This window comes from Corythoichthys intestinalis, chromosome 11, assembly GCF_030265065.1.
Source record: "Corythoichthys intestinalis isolate RoL2023-P3 chromosome 11, ASM3026506v1, whole genome shotgun sequence".
In the NCBI taxonomy this organism is placed as follows: Eukaryota; Metazoa; Chordata; class Actinopteri; order Syngnathiformes; family Syngnathidae; genus Corythoichthys; species Corythoichthys intestinalis.
Window position 1 is genome coordinate 25,168,680 of NC_080405.1, and position 16,688 is coordinate 25,185,367.

General features: G+C 40.0%; 1 protein-coding gene across 5 annotated transcripts in view; it reads left to right on the top strand.

Annotated features, from left to right (window-relative positions):
* Nucleotides 1-10,358: 10,358 nt before the first annotated feature.
* The window catches only part of LOC130924297 (pro-neuregulin-2, membrane-bound isoform-like), a 68,309-nt gene continuing 61,979 nt past the window's right edge, over nt 10,359-16,688 (top strand). For 4 of the 5 annotated variants that reach the window (XM_057850748.1, XM_057850750.1, XM_057850749.1 and 1 more), the window contains exons 1-2: nt 10,359-11,335; nt 11,422-11,749. In XM_057850748.1, the coding sequence (XP_057706731.1) occupies nt 11,183-11,335; nt 11,422-11,749 (481 nt within the window). In that variant the 5' untranslated portion in view covers nt 10,359-11,182. Of the gene's footprint in view, nt 11,750-16,688 lie in introns of all 5 variants that reach the window. The other variant, XM_057850752.1, reaches the window with a different exon arrangement.

Sequence of the window (16,688 nt, forward strand, 5' to 3'; positions counted from 1 at the left end):
CAGACAGACAGACAGACAGACAGACAGACAGACAGACAGACAGACAGACAGACAGACAGATAGATAAATTTGGCATGTTGCCCAGTCAGAAAGGCGTCAGGTTTGAGCCTTTCAGCACCGCGGACAGCGAACGTGGCAAAATACGTGGAGCGCGTGTCGAGTGCGCGTGGTTTGAGCGTGAGAGCTTTGGGGGTGTCAAAGAGAGATTTCTGAATGAATAGCTGAGTGGGAGTCCGCAGGAGCGGCTAGTGAAACTCCATGAATCATTGCCTTGTGATTGGACTTGTGTGTGACTATTTCTCAATGGGAAATTATTGATGGCCTCGGAGGGATGAATCAGTGCAGATGGAAAGAGTGCTATTGACTTGAGGGGGGGGAGGAGTTTCATTTTGTACGTAGGATGACAATAGTATACCAAATGTACACAGTTTAGAATGTGTGACGACAATACAATGTAGGTCTCTGCTTTTACAGTGTAGTGAACACATGTTAACCATTAACAAAAAAAAAAAAAAAAAAAAAAAAAAAAACATTCAATATAAAAAGACGTTCCTGCATTGAGAGGTTAGTTAGTATTAATGTTATTAGTTAATTAGTTAACTCAAGGTATGAGTCTAAATTTTAGGTAGTCTGAAAAACAAATTATGTTTTATGCCATTGCAAATTGTCTTTATTTTTAAGTATAATATACATTTGTATTTTTGCTATATTGTAGAATAGATAAATAGACATTTCCAAACCTCAAACTGTTGTGCATATGATAATTTATTATGTAATCATATTTCTCTGGCAGAAACCATAGCTACACTACTAATTTGACACTGCTAGCTTAGTTTAAAGAATGTTTATTCCACACTAGTTGTGAGGCATAATGTCTACGTCAAAGTCAAAGTACAGATTGGTTCCCATTCTTCTCAAAGAAGAACCACATCAATGGCAGTATGTGTGCCCTCGTGCCTCCCTTGAGTGTGGCTGCCACGGCCACTCTAAAAGAGTCTGCACAGTGTAGAGGCAAAATTCGATTTGCCTCACCTCACACGTTCCCAGAAGAAGGTCTTGATATCAACCAAAACAAACTGACACTTGAACATTGTTTGTCAACTTCAAATTTCAGCAATTTTTGTTCAACATTAGTTGTGGGTGTACTTGGTTGATTGAAAAATTCAACAACAAGAACTTAGAAGCCGTGGCTAAACAAGAATATGTGAGCATTAGCTTGTTGAGTGACCACTCAGCCAGCTAGCCTCACCTGCAGGTGACAAGTTAAAAACATAGACAAAAAAATTATAATTACATTTCCCTCCCTATTTTATTTCTTTGGTCCATGTGGATTTTCTTTGGAATCCAATAATACAGTATTTAATAAATAAATAAATACAGTGCCTTGCAAAAGTATTCGGCCCCCTTGAACCTTGCAACCTTTCGCCACATTTCAGGCTTCAAACATAAAGATATGAATTTTAATTTTTTGTCAAGAATCAACAACAAGTGGGACACAATCGTGAAGTGGAACAAAATTTATTGGATAATTTAAACTTTTTTAACAAATAAAAAACTGAAAAGTGGGGCGTGCAATATTATTCAGCCCCCTTGCGTTAATACTTTGTAGCGCCACCTTTTGCTCCAATTACAGCTGCAAGTCGCTTGGGGTATGTTTCTATCAGTTTTGCACATCAAGAGACTGACATTCTTGCCCATTCTTCCTTGCAAAACCGCTCGAGCTCAGTGAGGTTGGATGGAGAGTGTTTGTGAACAGCAGTCTTCAGCTCTTTCCACAGATTCTCGATTGGATTCAGGTCTGGACTTTGACTTGGCCATTCTAAGACCTGGATACGTTTATTTTTGAACCATTCCATTGTAGATTTGGCTTTATGTTTTGGATCATTGTCCTGTTGGAAGATAAATCTCCGTCCCAGTCTCAGGTCTTGTGCAGATACCAACAGGTTTTCTTCCAGAATGTTCCTGTATTTGGCTGCATCCATCTTCCCGTCAATTTTAACCATCTTCCCTGTCCCTGCTGAAGAAAAGCAGGCCCAAACCATGATGCTGCCACCACCATGTTTGACAGTGGGGATGGTGTGTTCAGGGTGATGAGCTGTGTTGCTTTTATGCCAAACATATCGTTTTGCATTGTGGCCAAAAAGTTCAACTTTGGTTTCATCTGACCAGAGCACCTTCTTCCACATGTTTGGTGTGTCTCCCAGGTGGCTTGTGGCAAACTTTAAACGAGACTTTTTATGGATATCTTTGAGAAATGGCTTTCTTCTTGCCACTCTTCCATAAAGGCCAGATTTGTGCAGTGTACGACTGATTGTTGTCCTATGGACAGACTCTCCCACCTCAGCTGTAGATCTCTGCAGTTCATCCAGAGTGATCATGGGCCTCTTGGCTGCATCTCTGATCAGTTTTCTCCTTGTTTGAGAAGAAAGTTTGGAAGGACGGCCGGGTCTTGGTAGATTTGCAGTGGTCTGATGCTCCTTCCATTTCAATATGATGGCTTGCACAGTGCTCCTTGAGATGTTTAAAGCTTGGGAAATCTTTTTGTATCCAAATCCGGCTTTAAACTTCTCCACAACAGTATCTCGGACCTGCCTGGTGTGTTCCTTGGTTTTCATAATGCTCTCTGCACTTTAAACAGAACCCTGAGACTATCACAGAGCAGGTGCATTTATACGGAGACTTGATTACACACAGGTGGATTCTTTTTATCATCATCGGTCATTTAGGACAACATTGGATCATTCAGAGATCCTCACTGAACTTCTGGAGTGAGTTTGCTGCACTGAAAGTAAAGGGGTCGAATAATATTGCACGCCCCACTTTTCAGTTTTTTATTTGTTAAAAAAGTTTAAATTATCCGATAAATGTTGTTCCACTTCACGATTGTGTCCCACTTGTTGTTGATTCTTGACAAAAAAATTAAATTTCATATCTTTATGTTTGAAGCCTGAAATGTGGCGAAAGGTTGCAAGATTCAAGGGGGCCGAATACTTTTGCAAGGCACTGTAAATGAATAAATGAATAAATACAATAACACATAGTATTTCATTGTATGAATGGCTGGATTTGCAAATTTTCCTGTTGAAATTAGAAGTGCAGTAGCAGGAAGCAAGCCTCATCTCAGAGTGCGAAATCCCCAATGAAAAGATGAAATAGCGTAGAGCAACACCAACACCCACGGGTATAATCATGGCGATTGTAAAGTGTCCTATATGAGCCTTTTGATTTTACTTTGTCTACCTAATGTATTAATAATTGTACGTTACATCTTTTTTTTTTTTGATTGCATAAAACTGCAGCTAAAGTATGAGGTGAGGCAGACAGAATTCTGTTATTAGGATGTCATAAACACACTCAAGAAAACATTCAGGATAACAGGCCACCGTTGAAGAGGATGTCAAACGATGGTGCACATAATCAAAAAATCAGAAAAAAATAAATGAAAAAAACAACAACAGATTTTTAACTTAAACTAGTTTGTTGAAAAGTGTTACGCTTAAAATGTATGAGCCGCATGATGAAATTGCTCAAAATCTGAACTGAAAACAATAGTTAGTATTCCATTGTCTAAATAAGAATACATTTTTTGCGCAACACTTAGCAATTTAAAGTTTCTCCCAATGGCTTCGGTACCTTTTTAAAATCCCCCGTCATTTGCATAACAATTTGTGCATTTCTCAAGACAGTACAAGTAGCAGAACACCATGATTCACCTGCAAAATCCAGTTCTCGACTCAAAATTCTTCGTGCATCTCTTAAAATAAATTCCTCTGTCAATGAACATGTTGGTGCTATCAGAAAATAGTCCTTGTTTCATTGTGGTTGAACAAGACAGTCAAGTTGCCTAGTCTTGTTGTCAATATAACAATGTGCTCTGTTGAGATGCTGTGATGCAAAAGATGGCTATAGTTTTGATGACAATGATTGTCAGTTATAAGGTTCACCTTAGGGGTGGGAGTTGGGGGGGTATAGCTATATTGCAACAGACCAGACAAGATTTACGTAACGTTTTTACTGTTTTAGCATTTGTTGAAAGCCCATATCATTTTGATACAGAAATGGAAAAGACAGCACAATGCAAATCTAACAAAAATAAATAAATCAATAATAAAAAATAAATAGAAATGTGGTCGAAATTGTTCTCCCAACATTTGGCTGCACTCTTCGACCAGCCTCAGCCATTGTAAGGCCATGATTGAGAACATGGTCTACATGAGTTGCTCTTATCTCATCAGGAACACGCATATGTCCTTCTTCTTCTGCCTCACCTCCCAACTCCTCCACTATACACCCTCACTCTTCTTCCCCTTCTCTCTGGCTGTTGACCCTGTCCAAATTTTTGTGCTTCCATTGTCAAACATTGTAAAGCTGTGTTGTGGTCTCGCCATACCACTTCAAGACAGATTTAGACAATAGTAATGAAGGTGTCAAGAAATAAGCTTGACATTTTATGACACATTATGACACATGTTCAGCCACTTTGCAATGTAATATTATTATAACTTATGCGATGAACTAATGCCGAAATGTTGTCGCAGGTGAGACTTTTCAATAGAGACCCATGATAATAGATTTTGAGAAATGTGACATAAGCAACAGATAAAGTAGGAAACATCAGAGAATTGTACAGACTCTTTGCATGGATGTACCACTGCATTTGTAACTGAAATTGCAAAGAAACCAGAAAGTTTTTTGGGGATGTGCACAAGTGACTTATACAGATTGAATGAGTAGTTTTGAGAAATTCAATTCTGATCTGAGAAATACCCGACGATGATTTGTCATCACTTTTGCACCCTCGATTAATGTTGTTCCAGCATTGATATGCTAACAAAACCTAAACGTAATTTCTATTTTTAATAATATTGGAACAACGCTGAATCAATGTTATGTTTTTCTTCATTTTTAACCATGATGCTATTAATGCTTCCAAATAAGCCCATATTATGAGGTACTGCTTTACTTTGCTGTGAACTTAGCCACCAACGCGGTCTGGGGCAGCGTAGCCACTTCTGCACAACAGCAGCAAATGCATATAGTGACGCGTCCATCCCTATCTGCCTCTTTAGTGAATCTGAAAAATTCAAACAAAACGGCATCCACAGTTAATTCATATCAAGGAATTCAAGCAGTTATCATGGGTTAGTTTAACATACTTCTGTATTTTGTGGTGAAATAAGTTTCTCAACCAATCTTAAACCAAATTAGGGCTACATATGGGAACGGAGCTAACTAGTTAGCTAGCTACGATGGAAAAATGACTGAACTGTCTTGGTGTTCAATAACTTAATTTAGACAAGGCTTGATTGTGTCATATCTACTGTTGTGATTTTAGTGCTTTATTTGGAAAAAGAATTATGTTTGCCTGAACTAAGTTCTACTTAGCTAACATCCAGGCTAAGTAGGTCTTCACTTGTATGCCAATCAAGGCAAATGCATCGTTTCTTACAATTTCAGCTACTTAATCACGTTGTGTCAGGCAAACCGTTTTATATACAACTTTGATGACAAGTGCAGTTTATTCTTAGCCTGGAACTCCAGACTCACCGCTGTTCCAGCTATAGAATCTGGGACCCAGCTCCTTATTGGCCTCTCGAGCCCGAATGAAATCGTCCTTGCAATCAGATTAGTTTATTTGTGTTATGTGTTCAGTGTTGGGAATAATGCCGTTATAAATAACGCCGTTACATAACGGCATTATTTTTTTCAGCAACGGGGTGATCTAACTAATTATTTTTTCCGCCGTTACAACGCCGTTACTGTTACTGACGGTCAAAAGCGGTGCGTTACTTATTTGAATAAATTGAAGAAACTACCAGCCGTAGCGAGTCTACTCTGCTCTGTTTATTTGTCATCCAAGACTTGGGGTGCGTTCAGGTTCGAGAATAGCGCAAGTGTTTTGTTTTGTACTTTTTCTTAGCAAAGATATATACCACACAGGACGTGCTGGCACACTGTTTCTTTAATAGCACATATAACTTCAACATTAACACAAACGTACGACTCTCGGCAGGCCGTGTCTCTAACGCACTCCCGCATCATGTTAGCAAAACAACATTGGCGCAGTGTGCACTTTAGGGTGCCTTGGATAATTCTGTATCAGAATATTACAGCACGCACTTCTTATGACTCCAGGCTGTTCTTCCCTGCTCACTCAATTAGACAATGCTTTCCAAAGCTTGCTAACGTTTCTGTTTTTGCTACACCTGAATGCTAGCCTCGTTCCCATCCCCCACTGTCACCCAGAAGAATGCTGCTTCCATCTTGAGGACGGCAGACGCTTTGAGGGTGACGTGAGGAGTAGGGGGACGAGGCTACCTGAATGCACCACCTGGATAGATGCAATGGAAGTGATTGTCATAGGCTGAGGGTTAGAGTCATGTGTCATGGTAAGCCAATCAGAGCCGGTGTTTTCACACACAAACCATAACAACGCGTGCGGCAAACACACACACGCAAAACAGATGCAGAGGGATATGATGGCAGAGCATTCAGAGGAAAATTTGTCCTTTACGGGGTGGATATATAAACACTATTATAAGTCAAAATACTTGAAGTACTGTAGGCTATGTCTACTTGACCAGTTGTCTCAGGTTGTGAGTCAGATTTAATTGATTAAACTCACTATATATTTTTTTCATGCTGATTGTTATTTTATTATATTGTTTCCTGTTTATTTTTGTTGCACTACAAGTGTAGGACAAATCTGTTGCTGCTGAGGTGCAATAAATATTACAAGGTTCTATAACACAACTACCTGTCTGTTCTTCTCTATTCAACTGACTCGAATACTGCTCAGAAAATTTCAAATTCTTTGACATACAACAATGTCCTTTTAAAATAACGGAAATAATTACTTTCCTTGGAAACTAGTTACTTTTACTATAGAGTAATTCAGTTACTAACTCGGTTACTTTTTGGAAGAAGTAGTAAGTAACTATAACTAATTACTTTTTTAAAGTAACGTGCCCCACACTGGATGTGTTCTTAACGAGCAACGTCACTCTTGCGCGTCGGAAGCATAAGCGGATTTTAAGGGGGGTCCAGGGGGTCCAGGCCCCACCGGAGGCCTTTGACTTTCCTGTATATATATATATATATATATATATATATATATATATAGGAAAGTCATATATATAAAAGTTGTAAAGCAATAAAACTGCAACAAAAATGAATTAAAAGAACAAAAAAAAAATTTTTTATAATGGGTCAAAATTATTTTTCGAACAGATCATGTGACTAGCACCTTAGACGGTCATTTGCTTTGCGTATGATTTTCAAAAAAAGAAAAAAAAAATAGGGGAGGGCAATTTTATTTTTCAAATGATTTAAAAAAAATAGGGGAGGGCAATTTTATTTTTCAAATATTTTTTTCTTTGATTGAAAATAGTTTTTATGATTGAAGCAACTTTTTTGGGGATTGAATGATTTGCAGGCAAATGTCTTATCCCTTATATGGCCCAAACACAAAAAGGATTGCTTCAATCAATGAAAACTTAAGTGTTCAAATGCAAATTTTTCAATCGCAAACATTTTTTTGCATTCAAAAACGTTTTCTATGATTGAATTTTTAACTTTTTTTTTTTTATTTGATTGAAGTGATTTTTCTTTTGGGAAATTTTTAATATATATATATATATATATATATATATATATATATATATATATATATATATATATATATATATATATATATATATAACATATTTTTTGAAGCAACTTTTTATTTGATTGAAAAATAAAGACAAAAATGTCCTAGCCAAAATGTGGCCCAAACACAAATCAACATTACTTCAATGAAAAAAGTTGTTTCAATCAAAAAAAAAAAAAAAAAAAACTTGACTCCAATAAAAAAAAAAAATCAATCGATGAAAAATAGCTTTCACGTACTATTTTTTGTTTCAACTTTTTTTTTTGCATTCAAACATTTAAAAAAATGTTTTTAACTTTTTAACAACTTTTTTTAATTGAAAATAAATGCTTTGATTGACGCAACTTTTTTTTCTTTTATTGAAGCAACTTTTTTGGATTGAAAAATAAAGACACAAATCTACCTCCATATGGCTCCGCCCAGGGGATACAATTTTTGACCAGGGTAACTACATTGGCACGACACCAATGGACGTACCATATTCAATGGTTGACCATCTTGGCGAAAAGTATTGCCCAAGCAGCCTGATTTAGAATTCCACTCAAGAATGATGGGAAACAAAAAACGCTCATTGTCAACTGATTTTTATAAATATTCTTGTAAATTAATTTTATTGCTGACACTGCATTTCGGGGTCATTAACATGTTGTGCCCCCCCTGCCTCAAAAGTCAAACTCCGCCTATGGTCGGAAGTCGTCTCCACAACAACACAGATGGCGAACAGGAGAGCCGAGAATATGTTCCTATCCGCGATAAATTCAGTTTTAAATGAACCAAAACACATTGACTCGCTAAAACCAACAGTCTGTCTCGCGCTAGCCATGTTGAATAAACTTCTCCTTTCTCCTTGTTTGTTTATGTCCTCGCGCTAGAGTTTCTTGTCGCTTTACCAGCATCACGTCCACCCGTCGGTCCCTTCTGCTGTCTATTTGTCGTGGCTTGCTCCGCCCTGGGAATTTGATACGCGGAACAGTCGCCAGACTCTATAGCTGGAACAGGGGTGAGTCTGGAGTTCCAGGCCAGTTTATTCTATCGTAAGACTTCATTGCTGGTAAAGGCTCTGAAGAAAAGCAACATGCTTACCTTTAAATATGGCTATCCCTAAATGAGGTGTTTCCAGTGGTGTTCGTTTGAGGTGATACGCTGTCTTCCCGCTCAATCACGAACACAACTACTGTATTTGTTGACCATAACTCCCGCTCATCCATAATTTCATGACTTTTCAATCATATTTCCCTGTCAGTCAAAAATCAACTATTTGTCAACATTATGTCATCAACTATAAAACAATGTTAACCTAACCATCGCCTGACACACCGCAGAACAATGTTGTTTCAATGTCGCTGTCAATTGTCATCTTTATTTGCAAAGTTGATTCAACATTGTTTATTGTCGAAAATTTCAATGTCAACCATAATGATGTTTGTAATGGAAAATCATCGTTTATTCAACATCGTTCTGCTATCTGGGTTTTGTCAATCAAAATCAGAATGCCCTAAGTATGAAACATCTCACTTTCTTGTTGCATTTGCAGTCAAAATATATGGTTATATTTAGGTCAACAGTATCACCAGAACCAGGGCCAGTTTGAATAGTTTGTCCTAAATACATACATTTATCCATCTGTCCATCCATCCATTTTGTATAGCAAATATAAATGAACTGCCACCTATTATACTAGGTCCTCATTGCAGAAGGGTATAGGCGGTTCAGACTCGGTTCTCACTGCCCACAATTGAAAGGTCCAGCATGGGCAAGACACTGATATAACTATGAATGGGTAAATGTAAGTCTGTAGGCCTAAACCAATTTGGACACTACTAATGAAGATAAAAGTGTCAATTAGTTCATCTTTTACCTTGAATCAGGAAGGGAAGACGGGTTGCACTAAATGCACCACAGACTATGTGATGAAGAAGAATGATTAGTGAATAGGTAAAGCAGAGAAGGGGGTGGGTCAATGAACTGATTCCTTGAATTGAAGCTGCAATCCCAATAATGTGGCTTTCATTCAATTAATCGAGATTTGGTAGTATTTTAGGGGGTGGCAACACCCGGTATTAACAGAGCTTTACTAATTGGATCTTAAGGAGGGCAGGTAAACCTTCATCCAAATGATGTTCCTAAGTCTTGTACAGTATATGTGATTGGTGTCCATGCAGAGTATTAAGCCCAAGCGCTTTCAGAACCTTGGACGAGCACCCTACTCGTGTGATCCTCTTGATGGTGAATCAGAGAGAGTAGGCTGTTATGTTTCGGGACACTCATAAATTGACCTTCCCTGCAATTTTCTCATCACGTGCCCTGTGTGACAGTGAATTCATTGCTCTCGGGGTGGTCAATGAGAGGCTTTCTGACCTCTAGCGAAGGACGCTTGGCTCTTGACAGTGTTAAAAGGCTATGTCATGATGGATGGCTCCAACATACAGATGGATACAGAAATTAGATAGTGGTCACCAAATTTATCCTGAACACATAAAATTCTGTTTATTTTCAATAAATGTTTTTCTCCCTTAATTTAAAAAAAAAAAAAAGAATTGCGCCTGGAACATACAACTTAATCGCCAAACAACACATTGTGCATCAGTTGCTGCGGTGTCTCTCTCTTTACATCACATGCTGTAGCCGAGGATCCCATTGAAAGCATTTCGCAGCGTTACTCATCGCAACCGCAGTGTGTAGCAGGGAGCACTCGAGAGCCACACTGGTCACCTATACGAGAGGCTTGGCAACACGCTATTGTGTCTGTGCATTGCGTACTGCAACCAGGCAACGAGGGGGATCGGCCGCGCTGCTTCCACATGCACGAGCGGTGCTTTACAGGTGTTTGTCCGGGATTTTAGAGCGTTTGCGCAGGAAGCGGCGATCCGACGCCAGTGACCGGGCAGGTGATGCTTGCTCACGTAAGGCGCACGCGTGTGATGAGGGGCGCAGGGGAAGCGGTTGGAGGGTGCGCGCTACTGTTGCACCGCCTCACCGGATAACCGCTATCTCATCCTGTCTGGTCTTCCCCGGCTTCCTCTTTACTGACTGACGGATTTAGCGGACAGAGACTTCTTCGTGATATATATTTTGAAGTGGATCAAATGCCTGATCTGGCGTGGAGTGTTTATCATTTATTGTGATACCCGCTATACGCGCACAAGATTTTTTTTTCCCACCCGGGGAGGCAATGCGCCCACCCATGCGATGCTAGCCTATTAGCTGGAGAGAGAGAAAGAGAGCGAGAGGGAGGAGAGAGAGGGAGAGGTTTCAGTCGTGGATTCAAGAGAAGACTAATTTACGAGTCTTGCTTTGCCTTTCAGGAAAGGGGAGAAGAGGCGGAGGGCGGTTGGTAAAGGAGAATGCAGCAGTCACATTTTTTAAGCATGCAGAAGAAGCGGGCCGTTTCCGGTTCCTAGGCTGGTGTGTGAGAGCGCGTGTGTGTGTGTGCGTGAGAGGGTGCGTGAGAGTGTGTGTGCGCGCGTGCGTGTTGGAGTGTGCGTGTTAGTGTGTTATTGAGTGTGCCCCCCATCCGAGGCCAGCAGCCGTATGGGGAAAGCGGCGGCACACACAGATGGCATGGACACTTCCACAAGGTCTGCCGCTCTGCCTCTGCCCTGCCGGAGCTCGTTCGCCGCCGCCGTCTCTCTCTTGCAGCTCCCTCCGCCGCCCAGCAGCACTGCACCACAGCACAGGCTGACGGTATGAGGCTTGATCCAGTGCATTTCTCCATGCTGGTCATCGGGGTCTCGTTCGCCTGTTACGCCCCGAGTCTCAACTCCCTCCAGGACCAGGCGTACCGATCAGCTGTGGTCATTGAGGGCGAGGTGCGCTCCTCCCCGGAGAACGTCTCCTCCCGGGAGCCCTACAGTGTGAATGTCAAAGTGCTGGACGTGTGGCCCGTCAACAGCGGCGGCCTCGAGAGGGAGCAGCTCGTCACCGTCGGGGACTTTAGTTCCGAGGCCCCATGCGCCACGGTGGAGAAGGACCACAAATATATCTTTTTCATGGACCCGACCGGGGAGCCCTACGTGTTCAAGGCGTCTTACGCCCCCGTGGACGCCAGCGAGCCGGAGCTCAAGAAGGATGTGGAGAGAGTGTTGTGCGAGGACTGCGGTAAGTTCCAGGTGCACATGCACTGTGAGCGAGTGAGGGCCACTGGAACTGATGGGAAGGGGACGGGCTCGCGCGTGCACGTGTGGAGTCTATACAGGGTCTGCGCGTGCGCATGCGCCAGCCGATTGACACTTCAATCCGCCATAACCCGGTCACCCATAATCAAATGAGAAGCATGCTAGAAAATGTGTGTGTGTCATATGGATGCGCGTGTGCTAGTAGAAACTACCCACTCTCCCTCCCTCCCTTCCATCCACTGCAGACTCCTGCTGACTGGTGATCAGTGCATTCTGACTCTTTGAGCAGAGCCAGCAAGATTTGCACCATCACAGATTAGAGTGGAGCTCCTGTGTGTGTTTGTGGACAGCAAGCTTGTGTTGAGGTGACCTTTGTGTCTGTTGCTGAGGACTGTTGCCAGGGGCCAGTATATCAGATGTCAAATCATGACATGTCTCACAGTTGTGACTGCAGTGACCTGTGAGCGGAGGGTTCAGATCCTGTTCCCCCGGGTATCTGAAATAGTGTTTACGGTCATAAAGTGCACCATGCAGACACATCTGTTGCACTTTAGCTTTTATGATTTTTGAGCAAACTGATGATGTACTTCAGGAATTCATAAGGAGTTGGGATAGATACGTACGTGTTTCTAACTTTATGGGAAAAGTTTAGGGAATGCCCATTGCTGTTCCGGCATCATGTTTTCTATGGTACATATAGCCAAGAACCAGAAACACATGCGTGAAAGCGTTTGATGTGGACGAACCTTTGAGCCCTGACAAGTTGAGGTCAAGCATTGGTAGTAAATGAAAATTAATTATATTAACCATATTTTTCCAGATTTGTAGTGCCACCAACACAATAAAAATCACATTGAGGGGGGGGGGGGGGGGGGGGGACATAAACGTCACACTGGAGTATAAGTCACATTTTTAGTTTCAGACTTATCAGCAACCAACAACAAACACTATACATTATAGTCAAAACAATAACATGGAGAAAAACATACGCAAAATAAGTGTCCTGTTAACGTGACATAGTTGTTCAAATATCTGTAGCCTAAACAACACACTACAACTTGTTTACCAAACTCTTAATCTCACTCCAAATCACTACCCAAACCATTAGTCCTCATCATCAATATCATTACGGAAAAACTCTGTCAACTCTGGAAGTGAAGGATAGAACTAGAGCTCCTTTCTCTGGGCTGTCAAAGAAAGAAAGAAAGAAACAAAAAAAAACACAATTCACCTTTGAGAATATATCTCAGGCTCAGCCAAACTATATAACAAAAGTGTAATTTATAGTCCATAAAGTACTGGAGTAATGGCCCTGAGCATCTTCTTAAGACACCCTTCCTATGATTTGTCTTCAAAAGGAAACCAAACTCGTACGTCGAATCATTCCATGATATTAATTGTGCATCATGCCATCTCCCACGTAGAGGTGTGTTTTTCCACCTCCCGGGGTCTTGTTTTCTACAAAATAGCATTCTTTCTGTCATCTATCTCTCTTTAATATGTTTTAATTTTTAAACCAAAATCTACACTTAGCGATGCAATCATCATCAACAAAACAGTATAATTATGATGCACACCAAACTGTAGTCTGAATGGAAAGTGCTTTGAGATGACTTTTGTTGTCTTGAAAACACACTGTGTGAATACAAAAACAATCAAATCAAACCATCCGAGGGAGTAGGAACCTGAAGGAAGTCAAATGTCTGTACAAAGAGCTCGTCTAACATCCCAGCTAACAACGTGATGTTCTATTTTTAGCTCTGTGACATGCTAAAATGATCAAGTCATTTATTTATGACATGGCTGTTGTAATCAGGCTTCAGTGTAGAACATAGTTTCAGGCAAGGCAGAGATAGGCACTCACAGACACAAAAGCAAGAAACTATCCATATAGGAGACCTTAAAAGTGTGTTAAAATTATAAATTATAAATCAATACACTATTATAATTTGATATGATAAGAAGAATAAAAATTCTCATCTTCAGTGTCTGCAGCTCAACGGTTGTCTGCAGACACACACCCTGAACCTAACCAATCCATGCCTGGGCTTAATACCTGCCAGCCAATCACAGCTACCCTCTTGGAACACACACACTTTAGTTGAAACCCACCAGTTTTAATCTATCTGCTTCAAACTCCACTTGTGCCTTTGGATTTAGGAATTGATTTGTGCTTGAGATTTTGTGATACCCCCCCCCCCCCCAAAAAAAAAACCTTATTTTGTGTTGAAGAGACTTGAAAACATTGCATGCTTTAGTAAACTAAACCCAACCCCTTGTAATTCTCCATTCCCACTGAATACGTCTTGAGCAAAGCACATCATTTTCCTGCAAATGATCATAATCTGATGCTGCAAATCTTTTCAGAGAACTTGTGAAAACGTCTTTCTTTTTTCTCATTACATAGACAGCATCATCAAGGCTCAGCAAGTGTCTATTAAATGTTAACATTTACTGTAGACAGCTCTGAAGATGATCTATTTGCAGTAACAAAAATCACAAGACAGCAAAATTTTTTTGCAGTGTAAACAAGTTGCGTGTTTATGAGTTGGATTTTACCAACCACTTCTCCCTCCAACACCCAAGGTTACCTTTATAACTGTAAACATAATAATATGCACTAATCCTCATTCCCTTTCTGTCCAGATGTTCCCAACTATAATCTTGCATACCATACTGTGTTTCAGCAGGAGTTTGAGCCTGCAGTGCCTGCACATAATTTACTCACAGTAATGGTAAAATCTGGAGAAAATAATGTAGTTTACACAATGAAAGTACACATTGCAGTTCCTGTTTAGTAAGTGAAGAAAGTCAGACCTCAACCAGTTTTTACAGTACTGTCGTGTTGGCATGTATCTATTTCATACAAACTGGCTAAGAAATGTGTCTCAATAAACGTAGTCCCCGGGTTACAAACGAGTTTCATTCCTACACTGGCGAGATAACCCATATTGGATTTAACCCTTTGAGTACCCCTAAACCTCAAAATAACTGTCGAAAAAGTCCAAAAGTCTTCTATTTGATTAATGATGGCGGACACACTGCCCTCTGGTGGCATCTTTGGGTCTGGCTGGACTGTTGCCTTCTATGAATGAGGAGCAGACTCATCTGACATGGATAAAGGACATCTGCACTCTGGTTTGGTCCTTAGGCTGTAAGTTGTTTCAGCTAATATATGTTTTTGTATGCATTTGTAATTAAATTTAGAGCTGCAATTTGTGGAACTACATGTGAGTAATTTGCTATGCGAATTGTAAATACATTGGCATCCATAGCATTTAAGCTAGCAGATTTTTGTTAGCCAAATTAGACTAATTTAATCTACCAAATTTAGATATTCATCAGACTAGATGGATGTGTGAACACCAATTGTTTAGTGTTCGTCTATTGTTAAAATGTGTGTCGTTTTGAACATAAGTGTACATACTGTATGTGTGTTACAAGGAAATACAAATTGTCAAAGCGAAGGAAGTAAAAAGCTTCAAAAGCACAATTGCTTTGTTTGCTGTCTGTCAAGATGAACCACTTCACGTTTAGTGAGGACAGAATACATCAAATAAAAAGGAAAGTAACACATAAGGTAACTGTGACGTACAATAAGGTACTGTTTACAAGACTAAAAAAAAAAAAAACTGGAAACAAAATGGCGGACAAGACTCTGGCGTCGTAAAGTCAAAATCACATACGTCGAGTACGCCGTAACCCGGGGACTGTCTGTACTTTTATTACCTTTTATGTACCTGTATTTTTTTACAGTTGGTGGGCGAAATTCTCAAGTATCCCATTTTACATAGTACATGCAGCCATCTGATAGGTCTTGTTTACTTCTTGTCATTTGAGGTGCATTTAAAGATTCTTACTAAAACAGATTTGCCATAAATCCCTGTGAATGATTTTCACCCCCCTTTTCTGGCTTCTCTTCCCAGTTGTGACTGGAGTGTGTTTCGACTTATGACCCCGCAGTGTTGTTTTCGACAGCCCTTTTAAATCTTGTCATAGTCTTTACGACGATAGTACTTATTAGTTTTAGTCATATTTTAGTCATCTCAAAATCTGTTTGTCTTCATCTAGTTTTTGTTAACGAAAATTCGAGACTAATTTTGTCTAGTTTAGTCAAAATTTTGTTGAGGAAAACTCGAATAATTTTGTCTATTTTTAGTTGACGTTTACCAAAAATGTTTTCATCTGTAAAATTGAAAAAAAAAAAAAAAAAACACATCCAAAATAAAAGATAAATACCGTAACGGTTTCCAACTATTTCGAATGCACATTGACAGATGAGCACATATTGTAGCGTCTATAAGGACAACGCCAACTTGGTGATAATACAAACTCATCAGGAAAACAGTACTTGGGGTGTGACAAAATATTAAAATGGTGATATATGGTGATACTTTGTATCCCCAAAGGTTATTGATATGCTCCTGCCAAGAATCGAGATATCGTTTTAAAAAGGTGTCAATGTCTAAAAATAAATAAATAAAAAGGAACCAACAAATTGCTACCAAAATCTTCCACCATAATAGTCACTCAACTAACTCTAAGGTTGCATTGACGGTGCTCGACGCCCAATCCATTTAGACTAGAAACCTTTGTTTATTCGAAACCAGAGATTTACAGTCATTCTGACCGATTTTCAGGGCATTTACAGGTCACTTGCTGTTCATTTTAGGGCATTTACGGGTCATTTCCTGTTAAGTTTGAGTCAATGCCTATTCATTTGGGTGATTCTCAAAATAAACAGGAAGTGACCCATAAAATACCCCGAAATCAACACGAAGTAACTGAAAATCAACAGGTAAATGACCTTAAATGGCCCAAAATTACCTCATTGCCTGGCATTGGCTGCCACTGACGTCTATAGACGATCAATCCGTTTGAAGTGGGAGGGATCGCAGCGAATGAACGAATGTTCATTCACT